General features: G+C 38.8%; 1 protein-coding gene across 1 annotated transcript; it reads right to left on the bottom strand.

The window, feature by feature from the left end:
• Positions 1-6407: 6407 nt before the first annotated feature.
• Positions 6408-8283, bottom strand: LOC102196131 (uncharacterized). Its single transcript, XM_005728160.1, has one exon. The coding sequence runs from the start codon at positions 8215-8217 to the stop codon at positions 7216-7218; it is 1002 nt and encodes a 333-aa protein (XP_005728217.1). The 5' UTR covers positions 8218-8283; the 3' UTR covers positions 6408-7215.
• Positions 8284-16747: the final 8464 nt, after the last annotated feature.

Here is a 16747-nt window from a genome sequence, read left to right as displayed (position 1 = left end):
TTTTCAGCTAACGAAAAGACTAGGTTTTGGTATGTTTTGTAAAGGTGGAGTACATGAAATTTATGGCCCTTCTGAACCAAGCAAACTACCCACCAGTCATTTCTCTCTGATGCTTCAGGTGAACCTTACTGCTACCACTCGAAAATTAATGATTGTTACCTACCTACAATTCCAAAGCTTTATTGTATTCATTGTAAAAGAACCTCAAAGCCTTGTTCCTTGGACCTCATGTTGGCTTTAGGCACATGGGCAGTGTTGAGTGAGCTATAACGTGTCATGCAGTATAAGAAAGAATTAACAGTGTTTCACATGTCTTGGTAGCAGCAGGATTTATTCAGTTTTAACACTCCATATGGTTGGCTATTGTAGCTCAACGGCATACCCCACCCAGCTGCTTGTGACACATTTTGCTGGCACAGAGTGCAGCATCAGAGGCCACTTTGATCAGACTGTCTGTCAGCTGCCATAAGGACAAGGCTTGACTGAGAAGAAGGCCAAAAAGACTTGTTAGACACATAATTAGATGTCTTCTAATTAGACAGTCATGCTTCATTGTAAGATTTTACATACTAATTTGCAGTTCTTTCCTCATAAAAAGCATTTATCACAGTATAGTAGATCATAAACCTAGATATTATCTGCTTCTTTGTCCTCTGTGACCTCCCCGATAGATAAAAAGGACACAAAAATAGGGCTTATTATTGCTGTTTTTCTTAAAGACAATCACATGTAGAGATGACTGAATGACAGATGTGTTGTAGATATATATTTGATCCTGCTCTTGTGTTTATTTTTCTGTACATTTCTCTCAACCAGATGGTTTCCATAGCAGCAATTAATAACCCACACACACGCTGCAAAACGTACCTTTTTTTAAAGCGCTTATCTGTTGTGGTGATAAAATACTTTTCAAGCAAATTTTCCAGTAATGCCGCCTTTCGAAAGTGTTTGAAGAAACTGAGGCCACACAGCGAGGCCATTGGGGTGTTGTGCTGATGCTTTGTTAGATAGTCGCGCCACAGCCAAAGCAAAACCTTGTGTTGTTAGTTCTCTTTTGGACCCCTACACCTTTCTCATCTTGAACTATTGTTGCACGGGCCATCACTGACATGCTATTATTCCCGCATGAAAGAACACTGACAATAAGGCTAAAGGGATCCTTTTCTTGAGAGGAGCTAGGCTCATAGACCAAGACAAGGGCTACAAACTACCCAAAATCCTCTCTTCTGGGTGTTCCTCAGTAGGTATAGCTATTTGGCAGACTCATCTTAGATGTTCATGCCCTGCATGTCAAAGCAGAACGTCTTACTGTGCAAAATGTACATCATAAGTACATGTGTTGATGTCCTTATTCTTGTAATTTCATGTTGGCAAATACATAACACTGTATCTCCAAGAATGTTAGAGAAATGTTTGATCTTTGCATGAACGCTGAATCTGTGTGCACAAGATGCTTATTAGAGCAGAAAGCGGAATTTTTCCTCCATCTGATTTACATCAGGTGCAAGACCATGGAAGGGTAATTTTCGCTGATAGAAATATTTTTATTATAGAGTTCTAGTTGTAGTGGAAATGATAGGTCTACTTTACAGCATTTGCAGACTCCAGCTTACCCCCCTTATTCTTTTGTCTAGGACTGATTATCCTGGAATGTTTGTTTAGAATCATCCCCTGTATGGGAACGTCACCTGGAGTTTGTAGTAGTGCCCTAGATGAAGACGAGCTCTGAGATACACCTGGTGAGGGACAACAAAGAGATGAGATTAACCATCCTGTAAGGCATCTTTTAACCACGGATGACATCTCTCGCATGATCCAATCGCAGTCGAACTGAAAGTAAAGTAAGCAATAAAGATGCCAAATAGAGAAAACTCATAAAGTAAAAGTCAAAAAAAATAAAGGTTGTCATTTTAAAACAAGGTCTGAAGTCAGCATTTAAAGTACTTTTTCAACTGCCATTTGTATTTACTGTTTGATTCGTGGAACACTATTCATTTAAACCCATTTTAAATTTGTACAAAACAACATTCACTTAATGATTAAAGACAATTTCCAGTCAGTGCATGATTCTTGGACTAAAATAAACATGATCAGAGAAGCCAAAACAGGGTTTTGTACTGTAAAGTATTTAAAATTGTTACTCATAATGAGGAACAATTGTAAAAAGCACAACCAGGGTTTAGGTAGGAATCAAAACAAATGTAATTTAACAGACTAGTTCCTTTCACACATACTGTAGCCTCAGGGTATTAATTCATTTGCACATGTAGCTTCAGAGTATTCAGTGATTGATTGATTGATTGATTTAGCTAGCTTTGCACGCACTCCCCTCCAAAATAAAAATATTATGTCCTAAGCTTTTCACCTGTGAAGATTCACATGTTGATATGCATTCAGATATGAGGCAGATGAAAAGAAAACAATATTTGTTCTTGGAAATATTAAATATAGAATTCTTAATCATTTTTTAAATTCTGAAATTTCTTTGCTTTACTGAACTACTTGTAAACTTTTTCCTGCGGACAGGATGCAATGAACATGTTTTCTTTCACATTCCTTCCTGAGTACTAATGCTTGTAGGGATCCTTTCTAGGTCTGTGTCTGACAAAGGGCTGTTGTTTTCCCAGCTTTTTCTCTTTTCACACGCCAGCTTCTCTGGCTCAGAACAGCTGCTGAGGCATTAGAATAAAATTAAGGGAATATTTTGTTTTCTGCTCACTGCTGATGTGGTTGTAACATTGATTCTGTTCTTCTCTCCTTCCTCCTGTGTGACCTCTGTTCCTCATTTCCTGGACTCTTACGGTATCAAGTAATTTATACATGCATTCCTAACCACAGCAAATCAATATTTTTGACTTATCTAGTAATGACTTAGTAGACATCTGTTGGGAAAGTCTGATAACAATCAAACGTTACCTACGTATTAACCTTAGTTTCTTGTTAAGGCGCAAGAGGTCTGGGACTCCTATTTGTGACAGAAACACTAACCTGTGAAGGTATAACGATTATAGATATTGCACAATGACTAATATGTTACAAGTACAACCCTGTACCCAAAAAAGTTGGAATGCAGCAACATGTCTCAAAAAATTCAGATGGGGTAACAAAAAATAAGTGGTACTAAAAGGAAACAGCTGGAGGAACATTCTGCAACTAATTAGATTAACTGGCAACAGGTCAGTAACATGACCGGGAATAACAAGAACATCTTAGAGAGGCAGACTTTCTCAGAAGTAAACATGATTCACCAGTCTACAAAAATTGTGTGACAGTTTTAGAATAATGATCCTCAGGCTCAGGAAATCTTCCAGAAATCACTAAAAAGGACAAGGACCATTTGCCATGTTGTCAGCGCTCATCTCAAAAGCCTGCATCTCTGATTGTACAGTATGGTGGTGCATTAGTGACTATGAAATTATCAACGCTGAAAGGTTTGTGCAAATTTTAGACCAAAATGTTCTCATCCAGATCTTTTTCGGTGATGACCTTGCTTATTTCAGCAAGACAATGCTAAACACCATACTGCAACTATTACAACAGCACGGCTGCATGAAGTGAAAATTACAACAAAGAAGACCCAAAACAGTGAGAATCCTATATCAGACAAGCAGAGATGGGCAGTAACACGTAATCCGATTACTTTTTTAAAGCAACGAGTAAAGTAAGGGATTACTATTGCAAAAAAGGTAATTAGATTACTGTTACTTTCCTGTAAGCACGCTGCGTTACTGCGTTACTAAAACCGTGATTTTTTTTGCGAGAGTGTCTCATGACAATGACGTAAGCGAGTGCGACGTTCGTGGCAACAGCTGTGTGCAGATCAACAATGGATAATATATCGAGTGCGGGAGAGAGTATGAGCGTGCAGCGTTAAAGCGTGGAAGTACTGATTAGCGTCTGCTGTTCACTGCGTGGGAAGAAAACTTCTTTTTGCAGCGAAAAAACCCTTAACTTCAGAGCAAGCACCGAGTACGCAGACTGCAGAGTGTGCTACCACGTAATGGGAAATTCACAGACAAACTCATGGATTCTTCAACTGACCGCTGCGGCACACCTGCACCAGGGCAAACCTCCGCCTGCTATACAGGTGAAAATAGAGCAACAGGACCGCTGAGTCTTTGATTTTATTTATTTTCTGCTGTGTTTCACTTGCATTTATTTGAAAGACTGAGTGTAAACACAAAAAAAATATATTTTATGTGCTGGAATGTGCAGAAAATAGGTTTAAATGTTAAACAAATTCCTTCCAGTCAGAGAATGTTGCATATAATTTAATTTTTGCTTGATGCACAAAGTTAAAAGATTAAAACTAATAAAACAAGTTTTAAAAAGAGACTTTTCCATTTGATTACATTTTGTATGATGGATTATGCAGGAAAAGTAGAATTGGGATTGATCTGTCGCTTAATTACCTATGTAAATCGTGTTGCTGAAAAGTAACTAAGTAATTAATTACTTTTGAAAATAAGTAATCAGTAAAGTAACAGGATTACTTTTGGGGGGAAGTAATCAGTAATTAGTTACTGATTACTTTTTTCAAGTAACTTGACCAACACTGCAGACAAGAATGGGACAACATTCCTCTCCAACGAAATCAAACGCCTGAACTCCAAACTCAGGTGTTAAGGACTGTTGTTAAAAGACAAGGGGATGCTATGCAGTGCTAGTGCCAGTGTTTTATTTTGTTTTATCTAACCTATAGCCCAAATTCACCAAAAAGAAAAAGAAACTAGACCTTTATGCGTGTCTGTGAACTATTTTGCCTCCAATGACAAGTTGTTTTTGGAATTTTGTCATGCTACAGTGATTTGTGAATTGCCTTTGATTAGACAGCCTCCTGAAACTTGCAGAAGTCTTTCTTCTTAAAACATTCTTTAGTTTTCAGGTAACCAAAATGATTAAGACACGTTTTTCTAACTAGTTTTTACAAGAATGTTGCAAGGAGCCACACACCACCTGGTGCAAACCAGTGAAGGATTATTGCTTAATGCAGCCAACATCATATTCAGATGAAAAGGTTAATTTCCCTTTAAAGACATAATCTTTTAGCGAGAAATGTCAGAGCTGGTTAGAAACACAGTGCACACTGAGTAGTTCTTTGACATGCAGTGTATTTGAGCTTGCTGAAGTCTGGAAAGTATTCTACTTTCATAGAAAAATAAAATCAGTTCTGCCAGATCTCTCAGCAAATTTGTAAGATTGTGTTGCACTCACCCACAGACTGTGCAGAGACAGCCAGCAGACTGCATGTGCTGCGTGGGGGAGCGAAAGTGTGAGGTGCACAGATGGAGAAGAATAACATCAATAGGACTGGTGCGCTGACAGATTCTGTAAATCTGATTTTTAATGAGACATTCGAATAAAGAATTTAACAGCACTTTTCTCTTATGTATACAGCAAGACCACGAACTACAGTTTCTACTTACTTTACCCGATGAATGATTTTTAAAGGCAGTGAGTCACTTTGAGGGTTTTTTTTCTAAGAGTAATTGGCCATGTTTCCTTTTCAATAAATTGGAGCTTGATTTGAAAGACTGTGATTTCAGCTCGCTCGATGTGTTGTATACTTTACGTGTCAGTAATGGACGGAGGTCAAAGTGAGAGAAAATGGCAACAGAAGGCTAATGTTTGTGTTTTCAGAAAAATCTGATGAAAAACGCCATTGCACTGGCTGGCTTTTGATGTTCTGATTTCCTTAGACTTGGCAGCCCCCGATAACAAGAGAAATGATTTGACACGATACTTTCCAAAGGGTAATTGACCCTTTTCCTGGACACACACACACCAAGATCAAAACAGTGTATCCTCTAGACTCCAAGAACCACTGATTAAGCATAATTTACAGTAGACGTATTTCCCTTCCACTTCTAGGGTAGACCTGGAATAGACATATGAGATGTTCATCTCCATCTATGTCTGTTGTGCACGATTTAAGCTGGTGACTGAATGTGGCGAGTTGCCAGCCAAGACTCAGTGTTTCTTGGGAAATGGAGAAAAAGGGGCATTGTTCTAGGAGCAGATACCAGCTTTACGAGCAAATTCAGCTGGACTGAAATTTTTTTGCCATGTATAGAAAGCAGGAGTGGAGCGGGACCTGACAAAAGATGACATTGGTTTGTAAGTTTTAGGCAGTGACGCTCAGGGGGATTCCATTATGTGGCTGTCGCACAGCATTAGGCGAGACAGCAAACACTTTCATGTGTGGATTACCATTTACCCGTTGGAGATAATAGATATTTGCCTTAGCTAATCCATTTCTCTATTGATTTTTTTCTCCCTTTAATAACTTCTTGCAAGCAAGCAAATTTTAATAAGTGCAAGAATGCTGACATGTAAGAAGCTGCGACAAAGGGCTGTGTTTGACACAGATAAGCTGTTTAGTGTAGTTTTCCATGCAAAGATCATTTTGACAACTTTATTTATTTCAAACAACACATACAGTTTGTAAGCGCACATTATGATTACATGTAACAGAAAATCCATCTGCTTTCATGTAAGAGTGTTGTGTAAGTGGGGTATCCTTTTTATTTTTTTAAACGATTTCAGAAGTAGGTCAAATGGTGACTGGTCATTTCTTTGACAGAAGAGGTCATTCCTCTTGTTGAAAGCCTAATAATAATAAATCTCATGCCACAGCTTATGGCAATGTTCTCCTCATTTCAAAGATAAAACCAGTGGATGAATTTATGCTAGTAGTTACTGTCCGTGTAGCCTAATGCTGATATAAACCACTTTTGTCCTAGATCTATTAATAGAACAGTTGCTATTCCTGCGTTGCTAAAGAAAAATACATACATAAATACCGTGTAAGTCCCAACAGTTCACTTCTGTTTGATAAATCTAAAAAAAAAAATTCTAAAATGATTTAGTAAGCTTGAAGTACCTTTTCGTGAGAGTGCCTAACAGCAGGAGAATTACAGAATATTACAAGCATTATGCATCATTTCTATGATATCAATTATGACTAGTTGCTTACATCGTCAGAATTACCTCTGGAATTAGATCATTCGTGATATAACAGCTAAGACTGTCAATAATGACATGTTGATTTAATCACATAACATTGAATTGAAAAGGAAATAAATATTTTGTTATTTTAAGTTTTAGCTTAAAGACCTGCAAAACCAAATAGTAAGAACGAGTGTGGGCAAAGATAATAAGGACATTTTCCACAAACACTATTTTTGGTCACCACTCCAAAAACTCATTGTGATGTCAGGTGTTTACTTGTTGGAGGTTCCTGGTCCTTGGTTTCGGTACAGGTGAAGGCTGTGGTCTGTCAGGAACTTCATACATGAGTGAAGGGCTGTTTTCAGTCTGAACTTCAAGCTGAGGAACATTCTGGTAATATGTTCTTGGTGAAGGCTGAGGTATCAGCGGTGGAGTGACAACCTCTGTTGGGTGGTTATTCTTGTGTTCTGGGCTTACAGAGTGAGACTCCTGCTTCTGTAGAGAAAGCATCCTCAGTTCGCCTTTATCCCTGGGACTCGTTTGGCTTTTGTCGCGTCTGAGTAAACAGCACAATCCAACGATAACGAAGAGCAGAAAAAGAATCAGACCTCCTCCTCCTGCTAGCACTGCCATTACAGTTTGACGTTTAAAAGAAAGTAAAGGTGGACAAGTCGGCCGAACCTTGTCGCTACTCGCCTTGCTGATTTTGTTTGCCACATCACACGTGAAACTTCTCTCAGCTTTCAGATCGATAAAAGATATGCTCAGTGTTTGTTTTGTTTCACTTTTTAATGTCTCCTTATCAAGCGTCCATGAAAACACCAAACCCTCAGGTTTAGTAACATGGCAATTAAGATTAACAGCCATAGAGCTGAAGTCACAAGAATAACTGAGCTGAGGTTTTGATACTTTGTCCAGCACGCAGAGGCGCCCAGTCCATGTTTTAGCAGATGTATTATTGGGATGCAGTACATGTCCTTGGTAAATCCCTTGACTTGAAAACAGAATTTTCTTAAGCACGAGCGATCCTTTTGAAGTAATGTCCTCTGGTTTTCCAGTTGACACTTTCCCTTGCCTGTAGAAAATGACTGTATTGTTGTGAGCCCATCTCAGGATATGAGAGTTTGTCAGTCGTTCATATGCAAGCGGCAGAGTCAGACTCTGCCCAGGAGTGGCATAGAGATCACACGTATCTTCTTTTGCCATTAAAAGGTTGATGAATCCCAAAAGAATTGCAGCACCAAACATGGCTGTAAAATATGCCATGAGATCCAGAAGTTTTAGAAGTCAAGATGATTTCCAAGCCTCGCTCCAGGACCCGTTCTACCAAAATGGGAGTGATACATTCGCAGCTCAGAATTTATCTGACTTTATTTGGGAAGTGAATCTTCAGTAGTGTGGAAACCACTTCATAAAAGTCTACTTTCAGTTCTGTAAAGCTGACTAAAAGCGCTGTCAGAGTCATGCGGTAACTGGCATTTACCCGTTTTCCTTCATGTGACATGAATGCGCAGCGTGACGTGGTGGAGAAAGAATTTTTCGTCAAAATATCACTTAATAAACCATTACAAAAAGTAATACCTTTTAAATGTTATTTATAAAAGCCACAGGGGATTCACAGTTGGCATCACATAACTCCCTCTAACCATAGCTCTCCAATGAGGAACAGATCCACACCAAAACCCCAAGATAAAGCAACTGAGGATCTCTCTTTAAGACGAAAATACAAAAAATAGATACAAACAAGTACCGAGTAGTAGTACCAGTAATCACAATGAAGATGCCAAAAATCAATGCTCAACATGTTAAACTTATCATCTGTGCTTATTTGAAAGCTTTTTTTAATTTGTAGATGCAGAAACGTCACCATACTGGAAGAGATTAGAAGACATTCAAAGAGCAACAACATCATAATAAATGACTTGATCTGTGCTCTGTAAAAAGAACACATCCAGCAATAGTATAATATTTCAAAAATGTAATATGCATGCTATATTAGATTACTGAAAATAACATGAAAAATCACCAGTAAGATATTTCCCTGCTGGCCTTTGCTTTATATATTCTGGTTATTGGTTTTTGCCTGTCGAAGAATACAAATGACTTTTATTTGTGGAGTCTAAATTGGTTTAGTCATGGCCGCCTTTTCTGATAAAGCAAATGAGTAATGAGACCACTGCCTCATGTTTGTTACAAATGCCTTTGTTTCAGTGGCTTCAGTTAAACTGCTCAGCTTGTGTATTTTGTAATTATAAATGGTGCCCCTTGAAACTATAAATCTTTTCCAGACACTTTCCTTAGAGAGTAGACCTCTTCTGCAGAAAGTCGCACAACAGTATTTTCCTTTGAACAGTAACAGTCTGACCTTATTAGCCTGATTAGTTTTAGTTCAACAAGTGTCCAGTTGGCACACAGCTTCAGCTACTTTCACGGTCTTTAGGTTTTTTAATTTGGTAGATGTGAAAACGAGCTGGCTTTTTTTTTCTTCTTTATGCCATTAAATAAACTATTTGCCTTTGAAATGCACTTCAGTCATCACATTCGAGGGAGCGCTCTGTAAATCCTCCCCACAGCATTCCCGGTAAACACTGTTCATTGTTCATTTAACGCACAACACACCTCTGTCATTCCACAATTCGTGCCATCTATAACCCTTCAAGGTACTGCAATTACTGCCGTGGCTTATGCTGCACTGGCATGAGTTCATTTTGCACCCCACAACTATAATTTCATGCCATTAGCGGTGATTCACAATCTTTCTGTAACTCTCAGCACCTTCAAAGAAACGCTTGGCGAGAAGAACACCTGTTTCTTCTAGTTTCACCGTCATTACACTTTTTCCTACCCTGAGGGAACAGATTGATGTAAAATATTAGCTATTCAACTGAGTGTGTGCAGGGGGCTGAGTGCAATAAATTCCTAGTTACAAATGTTGTAAAGATTACACGTGCTTGTTTGTGCAATGAATTGAAAGCAGCAGGTTCACAGACACAGGGGAAAACAGTCTAAGAAACATATGGTGTCCTTGTGTTTTATATCATAGCTGACATGAAGCAAAGAACGTGCTTATTTCAAATTCTCCACCTTTTTGATTAGTGTCTTTAATACAGTACCTGGCACCAAACACTTACGCAGAGATGTATTTAATAAAGCTGTCGGCTGGAGGAGTTTCATAGCCCAGCTTCGCTGCATTGACAGGCGTGGCAGCAATTGTGTCAGTAAGATCATCAAAATCCAGTTGTGAAAATGTTTCAGCTGAGACTTCTTGTGTTTCTGACCATAAAGGTTTTTTTAGGCTTTCCCAAATAAAAACTATAACTCCTTTTTCTTCCCTTTCCCAGAAGGTAAGCCCCACTGCAAGGGTGTTTTCAGGATTTTCTTTTAAAACAGGATGCTCAGCAATAAATACCAAATCAACTGAGAACTGGCTGAAACGTCACCAAATTCAAGATGAGGTTGCTCTGTAACATTTCGGCAGTTGCTCTGAAGCACAGCATTCAACCCAGAGGTAATGGTGCTAACAAAATCTTTAAGAACGTTTTTTTTTCTATTGAGTGGTAAAAGAAATGAACAATGAACATATCCTTTCCTTGTTTAAAGTAAAGGAGTCACCAAACCTTAGTGAAGTATTTGAGAGGGAGGAGATTTAGTGATATATTAATTCAATTCAATTTTATTTATATAGCGCCAAATCACAACAAAAGTCGCCTCAAGGCGCTTCATAGATACAGAGAAAAACCCAACAATCATATGACCCCCTATGAGCAAGCACTTTGGCGACAGTGGGAAGGAAAAACTCCCTTTTAACAGGAAGAAACCTCCGGCAGAACCAGGCTGAGGGAGGGGCGGGGCCATCTGCTGCGACTGGTTGGGGTGAGAGAAGGAAGACAGGATAAAAGACATGCTGTGGAAGAGAGACAGAGGTTAATAACAGATATGATTCAATTAGAACTTTATCTGATTGTAATTTTAGTATTATGTATACACTTGTGCTTTTTTAGGCTTTGAAATTTGTTAAGGAGACGTTAATCATTTAAGAAGATGGATGGATGGATTCAAAGAGGAAGACAGCAATTGCTTTTCTAAGAAAAGGTCATCAGGACCCCCACACAAGCTGTCCCTTTTCAGTGTCTGGGGTGGAAATTTAAGTTTTATAGGGGGAATTTGCCTGCCCCTACTACACTGGTCATATGGTCCATATCATTATGAACACTCCCAAACACACTCAAAGCTGAATGTCAGCACCTTGACCACATAGCATGTGTTTCATTTCTATTTCAGTGTGCTGGAGTAGAGCCAAACAATGAAAAACATATTAGTTCTTATACTTAGACACTGCTCTGTGTAATGATAAATCCTGGACATATTGTTCGAAATGTTTAACGGCACCACTCAGTGAAGTGAAAGCTAAATCAAACTTTGCCTGCATCCTGTTACATTGCAAATGATTTTCCATGTCACAGTCTAATAAGCTAGGTTACACTGGGCCACAACTGTGATCATTTCCATCTGTTGCAAAGGCAAAAAAAACTTCCTGATTTCTTTTCACTTCTGCCCTTCTCTTCGTTGTGTTTCATGTCCTTGTGTCATCTGCAGAAGTATTTCTTCATAGTATGTAGAAAAGAAGACAAAGTAGTATTTGATGACGTTGTGACATAATGTGGCAAGTCAAAAAAAGATTTTGCAAGTGTAGTATTTAGTGGTTATACTTAAAAGGTTTTGTTATTGTATAAATTATTCAAGGGAAATATTATTGGGGCCCTAAAATACCCACTTATTAATCATGATTATCCTTGGCATTTTTATTTAGTTGGATTATGCGAACTGTAATCACAGCCAGGGACAAAATGTTCTCCTCCGGTCTCTGTGATTTTATGCAAATGGTGTCCAGTGTTCCTGATGTCAAGTCAGAACCCAAACGTTTTATCATCTTTTGACATGCCCTCCTAATTGGCTACACAGTAAGAGCTGAATAGACCAGGCATGGGTTAATTGGCCTCAGTTTCTGGTCCCTCAAGCTCTGGGGCAGGGAGCCCGTCTGCCTAGATGATGTTTAATTCAGGGGTCCAGATGGAGGTGTAACAGCCTGGCTGTGAGATCTTTGACTCACACTTTATCCAGACATGGCTGTGGCCGTGGACGGCCTCTGGGGATGGCCCCTCCTGCTCGTCAAAGTCAATGTAGTCCCAGGGACAGTGATATCACTCTGAGCCAAGTGTTGGTGCTTTGAACTGGATAATACCAGATCACTGGAAAATAAATTAATTTATTAAGAGATTTGAGCATAAAATGAAACTTAATGAATAAAAATTTGTAGTGTAAGCTCGTGGATATTAATTGTTAGTGTTGGCATTTGGAAGAACTCAGAACCAAGGAGTGCAAAAGAGAAGTCATACATTCAGTTTTACATAACTATCCACCAACAACAGTTCTGTGTCAGTTGTAAGATCAAAACAAAAAAAACAATGTCTACTGGCTTGCATAAATCAATGCATTCTCATATACTTAGATCAATTAAAAATATATAGAAATGGGCGCCGGTTTGTGGTCTGCCATGTATGTGCTTAGAGTACGTCATGTAGCGAGGCAATTGCAAAGACACGTTTTAATTTGCATCTGCACCGTCAGAGTCAAGAAGTCATGAAGGCCTGTGTTTTATCATCTGATTATATTTTATCATCCCTCTTTTACCAAAGAAGTGAGAATCCAAAGGAAGGAGACAACGTGATTGGCATCTCAATAAAATGTCATTCTCCATCTCACCTCTCACCTCATCTCACCTCATCTCTTGGACTGAAGTCAGGGCTCTAATACAAAAAAATGTGCATATACATGCTTATTTATTTCTGATAATGTCGTAATTACTAACTTCTCAACAGTTTAGCCATGTGACCACCCCCCGTCTTCAGAAAATGAGCTAAAAATTGAAAGCTAGCGAAACAACAACAACACATGGTTATAAGCTATTATTACCTTAATACCTTTATTTGTACAGAACTTCTCAAAACACAGGGTTAAAGAGTATTTCATAGTTTGAGAACTCAGTTGACTGCAATCCGCAGTCTACTGAGTTCTAGCGGTAAGATTTTACGCACTATAACTTTAAGTAAGACAATAAACTGTTAAAAACAGTACCTTGAGTGAGAGTGAAATTGCAAACTATACTGCAGTGTAACTGTTAAGAAGTTCCTTTCTCAGTGTGCTGATTCACAACTTCAGCTCTTTTTGAATATTCATCTCAGTTAATCCTTATTTGACTGTGTGCTGGATTAATTAGAGAATAGGCTTTAAAATTTGTTACTAAAAGCTCACAGGTGACGTGTGACCTGCATTTCCATAATATAAGCGTATTAGTGAACTTAGTGAACACAGTAACCAGTGCCAAAAGAGTGTAGCATGTGCAAGCAAAAATCATATCAGCCCCTTTAATGACATAATGCCGTGTAATCATTTGCAGAGCTCTACCCTTGTGACCTTGTAAATTTGTTTGGACTATATTAGAAGGATGGCATTACAAAAATGTATTCCTTCTCCTCGTCTCTGATACGCTTGACTTCAGGCACAGACTTTGGGAAACAAATTAGCCTAAAATCTTTATGTTTCGAAGGATCTTATGTGTACAAATATGAACTTTTGCTTCTGGCAGACTCTGAAGAGGGATCCAAGCTTGCTCTGTTGTGCATGCCTCAAGCGCTGTCAGCTAAATCCAACAGGAAATTGTGCAATTGAAAGTGTTTACCTCCACTTTTATGCAACGTCTGCAAATTGTAAAGCCTGGAGAGTCCTTCTTAGTACACTTTCTTGTCACATTGCTGTCAAATTCTGCACCCATAAAATTAGACTTAAAAACTTGTTTTAAATATGTCTGGTTTACAGGTCCTAGTGTTTTAAAGGGGGAAGACATCTTTAGACATTTAGATCATGTTCTTATGATTTTACAGGTCATTTGTTGCCAGTTAAAATCACACTCGCTACTTCTCCAAAATGGTTGACGTGACAAAAGCCAGAACTCTTTTTTTTGGCAGGGTTCAAGAGATCGCAGTTTATATTTCCTCTTGCAGCACATGAGGCGGTAACTTGTCTGTTTTTGGTGGTGCTAGTAGTGCGGTGAGAGGACAGGTGGGGTAAAACGGGGAGATGGTAGAGTAAGAGGGTTTTGGGTGGGGGACTTATGCACTTCAAATATATAGGCTGGTGCTTATCATTGTCGACTGCAGTAGTGCCGCCCCTAAGGAGGAAGCTGCTTATATCATCTTTATTTTGCTTGGGCCCAGCTGTTTTTGCTCACGGGGGTGACCAGCTATCTGCTAATGCTGGGGATCTTTGATGTGCACAGGGAGGCTCTGTATACAGGGGAAGCACTCTGGCACCATTCACCCCAAAACCTACCTCCCATCAGCCTGCTGGAGTTCAAGTTTAAACAAATTAGAAGGGCTGTTTTTGTTCCCCTTTTCACTTTATGACTGCAGGGCATCTGTTCTCTGTTGTCCTCCCCTGCAATCCAGTGAAAACTGAGGAGGACACTTAAGTGAGATGCTTTGTCGTTGACTATGTGCTGCAGACATATGCAACTCTCCGTTGCATGAATGTTGCAGTGTATGGCTTAGAAAAAGAAAGGCTATATTTCCTAGAAGTACCAAATCTGTCCCTTAACAATTCTTTCTTTTTAGTTCTTTATTTGTTTTAATCCAAACAGGATTTTAGGTCCAGGAAAGCCACCTCAAAAATGCTGTTAAAACAAAGTTTGTTGGACAGCTGGGAAGAATGAACCAACACTTGTTTTCTGAGATTTCGCCACAGATTATGTCATTTGTACTTGCCTGAAGGTTATCCTGTCCACACTTTGCTTTTGTGACTAATGAAACGCCTAATCCTCTGCAGATGAAGAATTTACTTGATCTAGGAGCTTTCTTTGTTGTTTTCTGTATGCTAACATGCTGCCAATTCAGAAAGCAATAACAAAGACCAGTGTGCTACATGGTGATTTTGACTTTTGATCCTTTCATCCCTTTTTTTCTGTGAGTGTGTGTGTTCTGGCCTTTGTCTGCCTATTGAGTCACAGTGTATCATTTCAAGCCCCTTGTTTTCCATTTAAAGTTATATTGGGGTTTTTTCCTGCTTTTACTTGCAATATAAGATTTTTATGTTGTTGTTTTTTTAAGCACAGTAGTTAAAATCTTTAAATTCAATAATTATCTACAAGCTGATTAAATCTGTCAAGCTGTGAATCTTGACAAAGAGCAGAACTCTCAGTGGTGCGGGTTAAGGCTCGGGGTCAGTGTTAAAACCTGTGATTAATTGCTTGTTTGCCTGCTTAAGTGATTCTGTCGAACAAGTGAAAATAGCGTGCAAAACTGGTCGACATAGATGCAGACTTGGACTGTAAATCACTGCACACCATGAGGTAAGAAAGCTGGTTGAGTGAAACAGAAGTTCTTGCTGTTGTTTAAAACAGAAAAGTTAAAAAAAAAACAAAACCTGGTTTTGTTTTTCTTTAAATGATCAAGTATGTATACGTTCCCTTTAGTTTTTCATAAGGCTAGCTGGTCAGTCAATTCAAAATCATCTGCTGTTTCATTCATGAAAAACTAGCGTACAGAGTCACACCTGGTAGCTCGCTTTCAAATGCCTGTACTCAATAATTAGTAGTGGAGTTTATAAAGAGGGCAGTTATGTGGCATCTGTTCTTTGGAGCTGAGGGGAAATGCTGGCATCCTTTCTTAAAGTAGATTTGGAGTCTTAAGTTAATAACAGTTTTGATGCAAATGCCTGTATTTTGAATGGTGTTTTGTTGGGATTACTCAGAGCCGAGTACACTGCTGAAGATAGCAGCCAAGACCTGAACCCTACATCAGGCTGATGGCAGAGTATAAAACAATATTACAGCTTACTTAATGTGCTGTAATTAAAATGATCAAAGCATCAGCTAGCTTGAAAAAAGCCACAGGTTTTAGCCTGTGTACCTGGTAGGAGGGCATGAGATAAACTAAGCTAAGGACAAATATTACATTGTCTCAGACAGATATCAGAACAATCAGAGAGGAATATTAGACCATGGAGGTATTTCAGTGCTGCACATCTGGCAGTTTTGCTGGTTACATCTGTATTTCAGGCCATCAATCAGTCTTCATTCCTTCCACTCTTTCCACCTGGCTTGGATTAGTTCACATGAAGACAGGATGCCATATTCTGCAGTCCTCTTTGAATAGCTCAAAAACTTTTGATGTGGCTTCAAATGTGAGAAAAGATCAAGAGATCAAAAACCAACTTGGATCCGAGAGATAACGCTGTCGGTCATGTCTGTCATTAAATCATTAAAAAGGCTATGTTCTTGCTTTAGTGATAAGATTGCAGGGGTTTCGGTGAGTGAGGGTAGACAGTTTGGCTAAAGTGACGCTTGAGTGTGGTCCCAACTGGTCAAATCCACAAACAGTTATTTAGGTACAAGAAATTCCTTAGAAAAGTGGATAAGCCAAAAGGAAGACAGTAATTCTGAAAGTCACTGTTCTCTTCTGAGATCTTTGAAGTGTTTGGCCAACATCGGCTCATGTCTTCATTGACAGGATCACAGTCATAGGGTCTTTCAGCAGTAGACTGCATGTGATTCAGCAGTTTCATATCTTCTCAATTGCTAGCCCCAATTATTATGAATTTCCCATGTTTATGATTTAATATAAAGGAGTCTGGAAGAAACAACTTAAATTGCTTTTTCTAATTATTCAAGTATTTCAGTTATTGTCAAAGCATTCCCAGAAACTGGAATTAGACACATTTCTGGATATTTAAATATGGAGGT

The sequence above is a fragment of the Pundamilia nyererei genome, unplaced genomic scaffold (genome assembly GCF_000239375.1).
Source record: "Pundamilia nyererei isolate P.nyererei 1_Seehausen unplaced genomic scaffold, PunNye1.0 scaffold00027, whole genome shotgun sequence".
In the NCBI taxonomy this organism is placed as follows: domain Eukaryota; kingdom Metazoa; phylum Chordata; class Actinopteri; order Cichliformes; family Cichlidae; genus Pundamilia; species Pundamilia nyererei.
The sequence above is the reverse complement of the archived record's forward strand: the minus strand, read 5'-3'. Positions and strand labels throughout refer to the sequence as shown.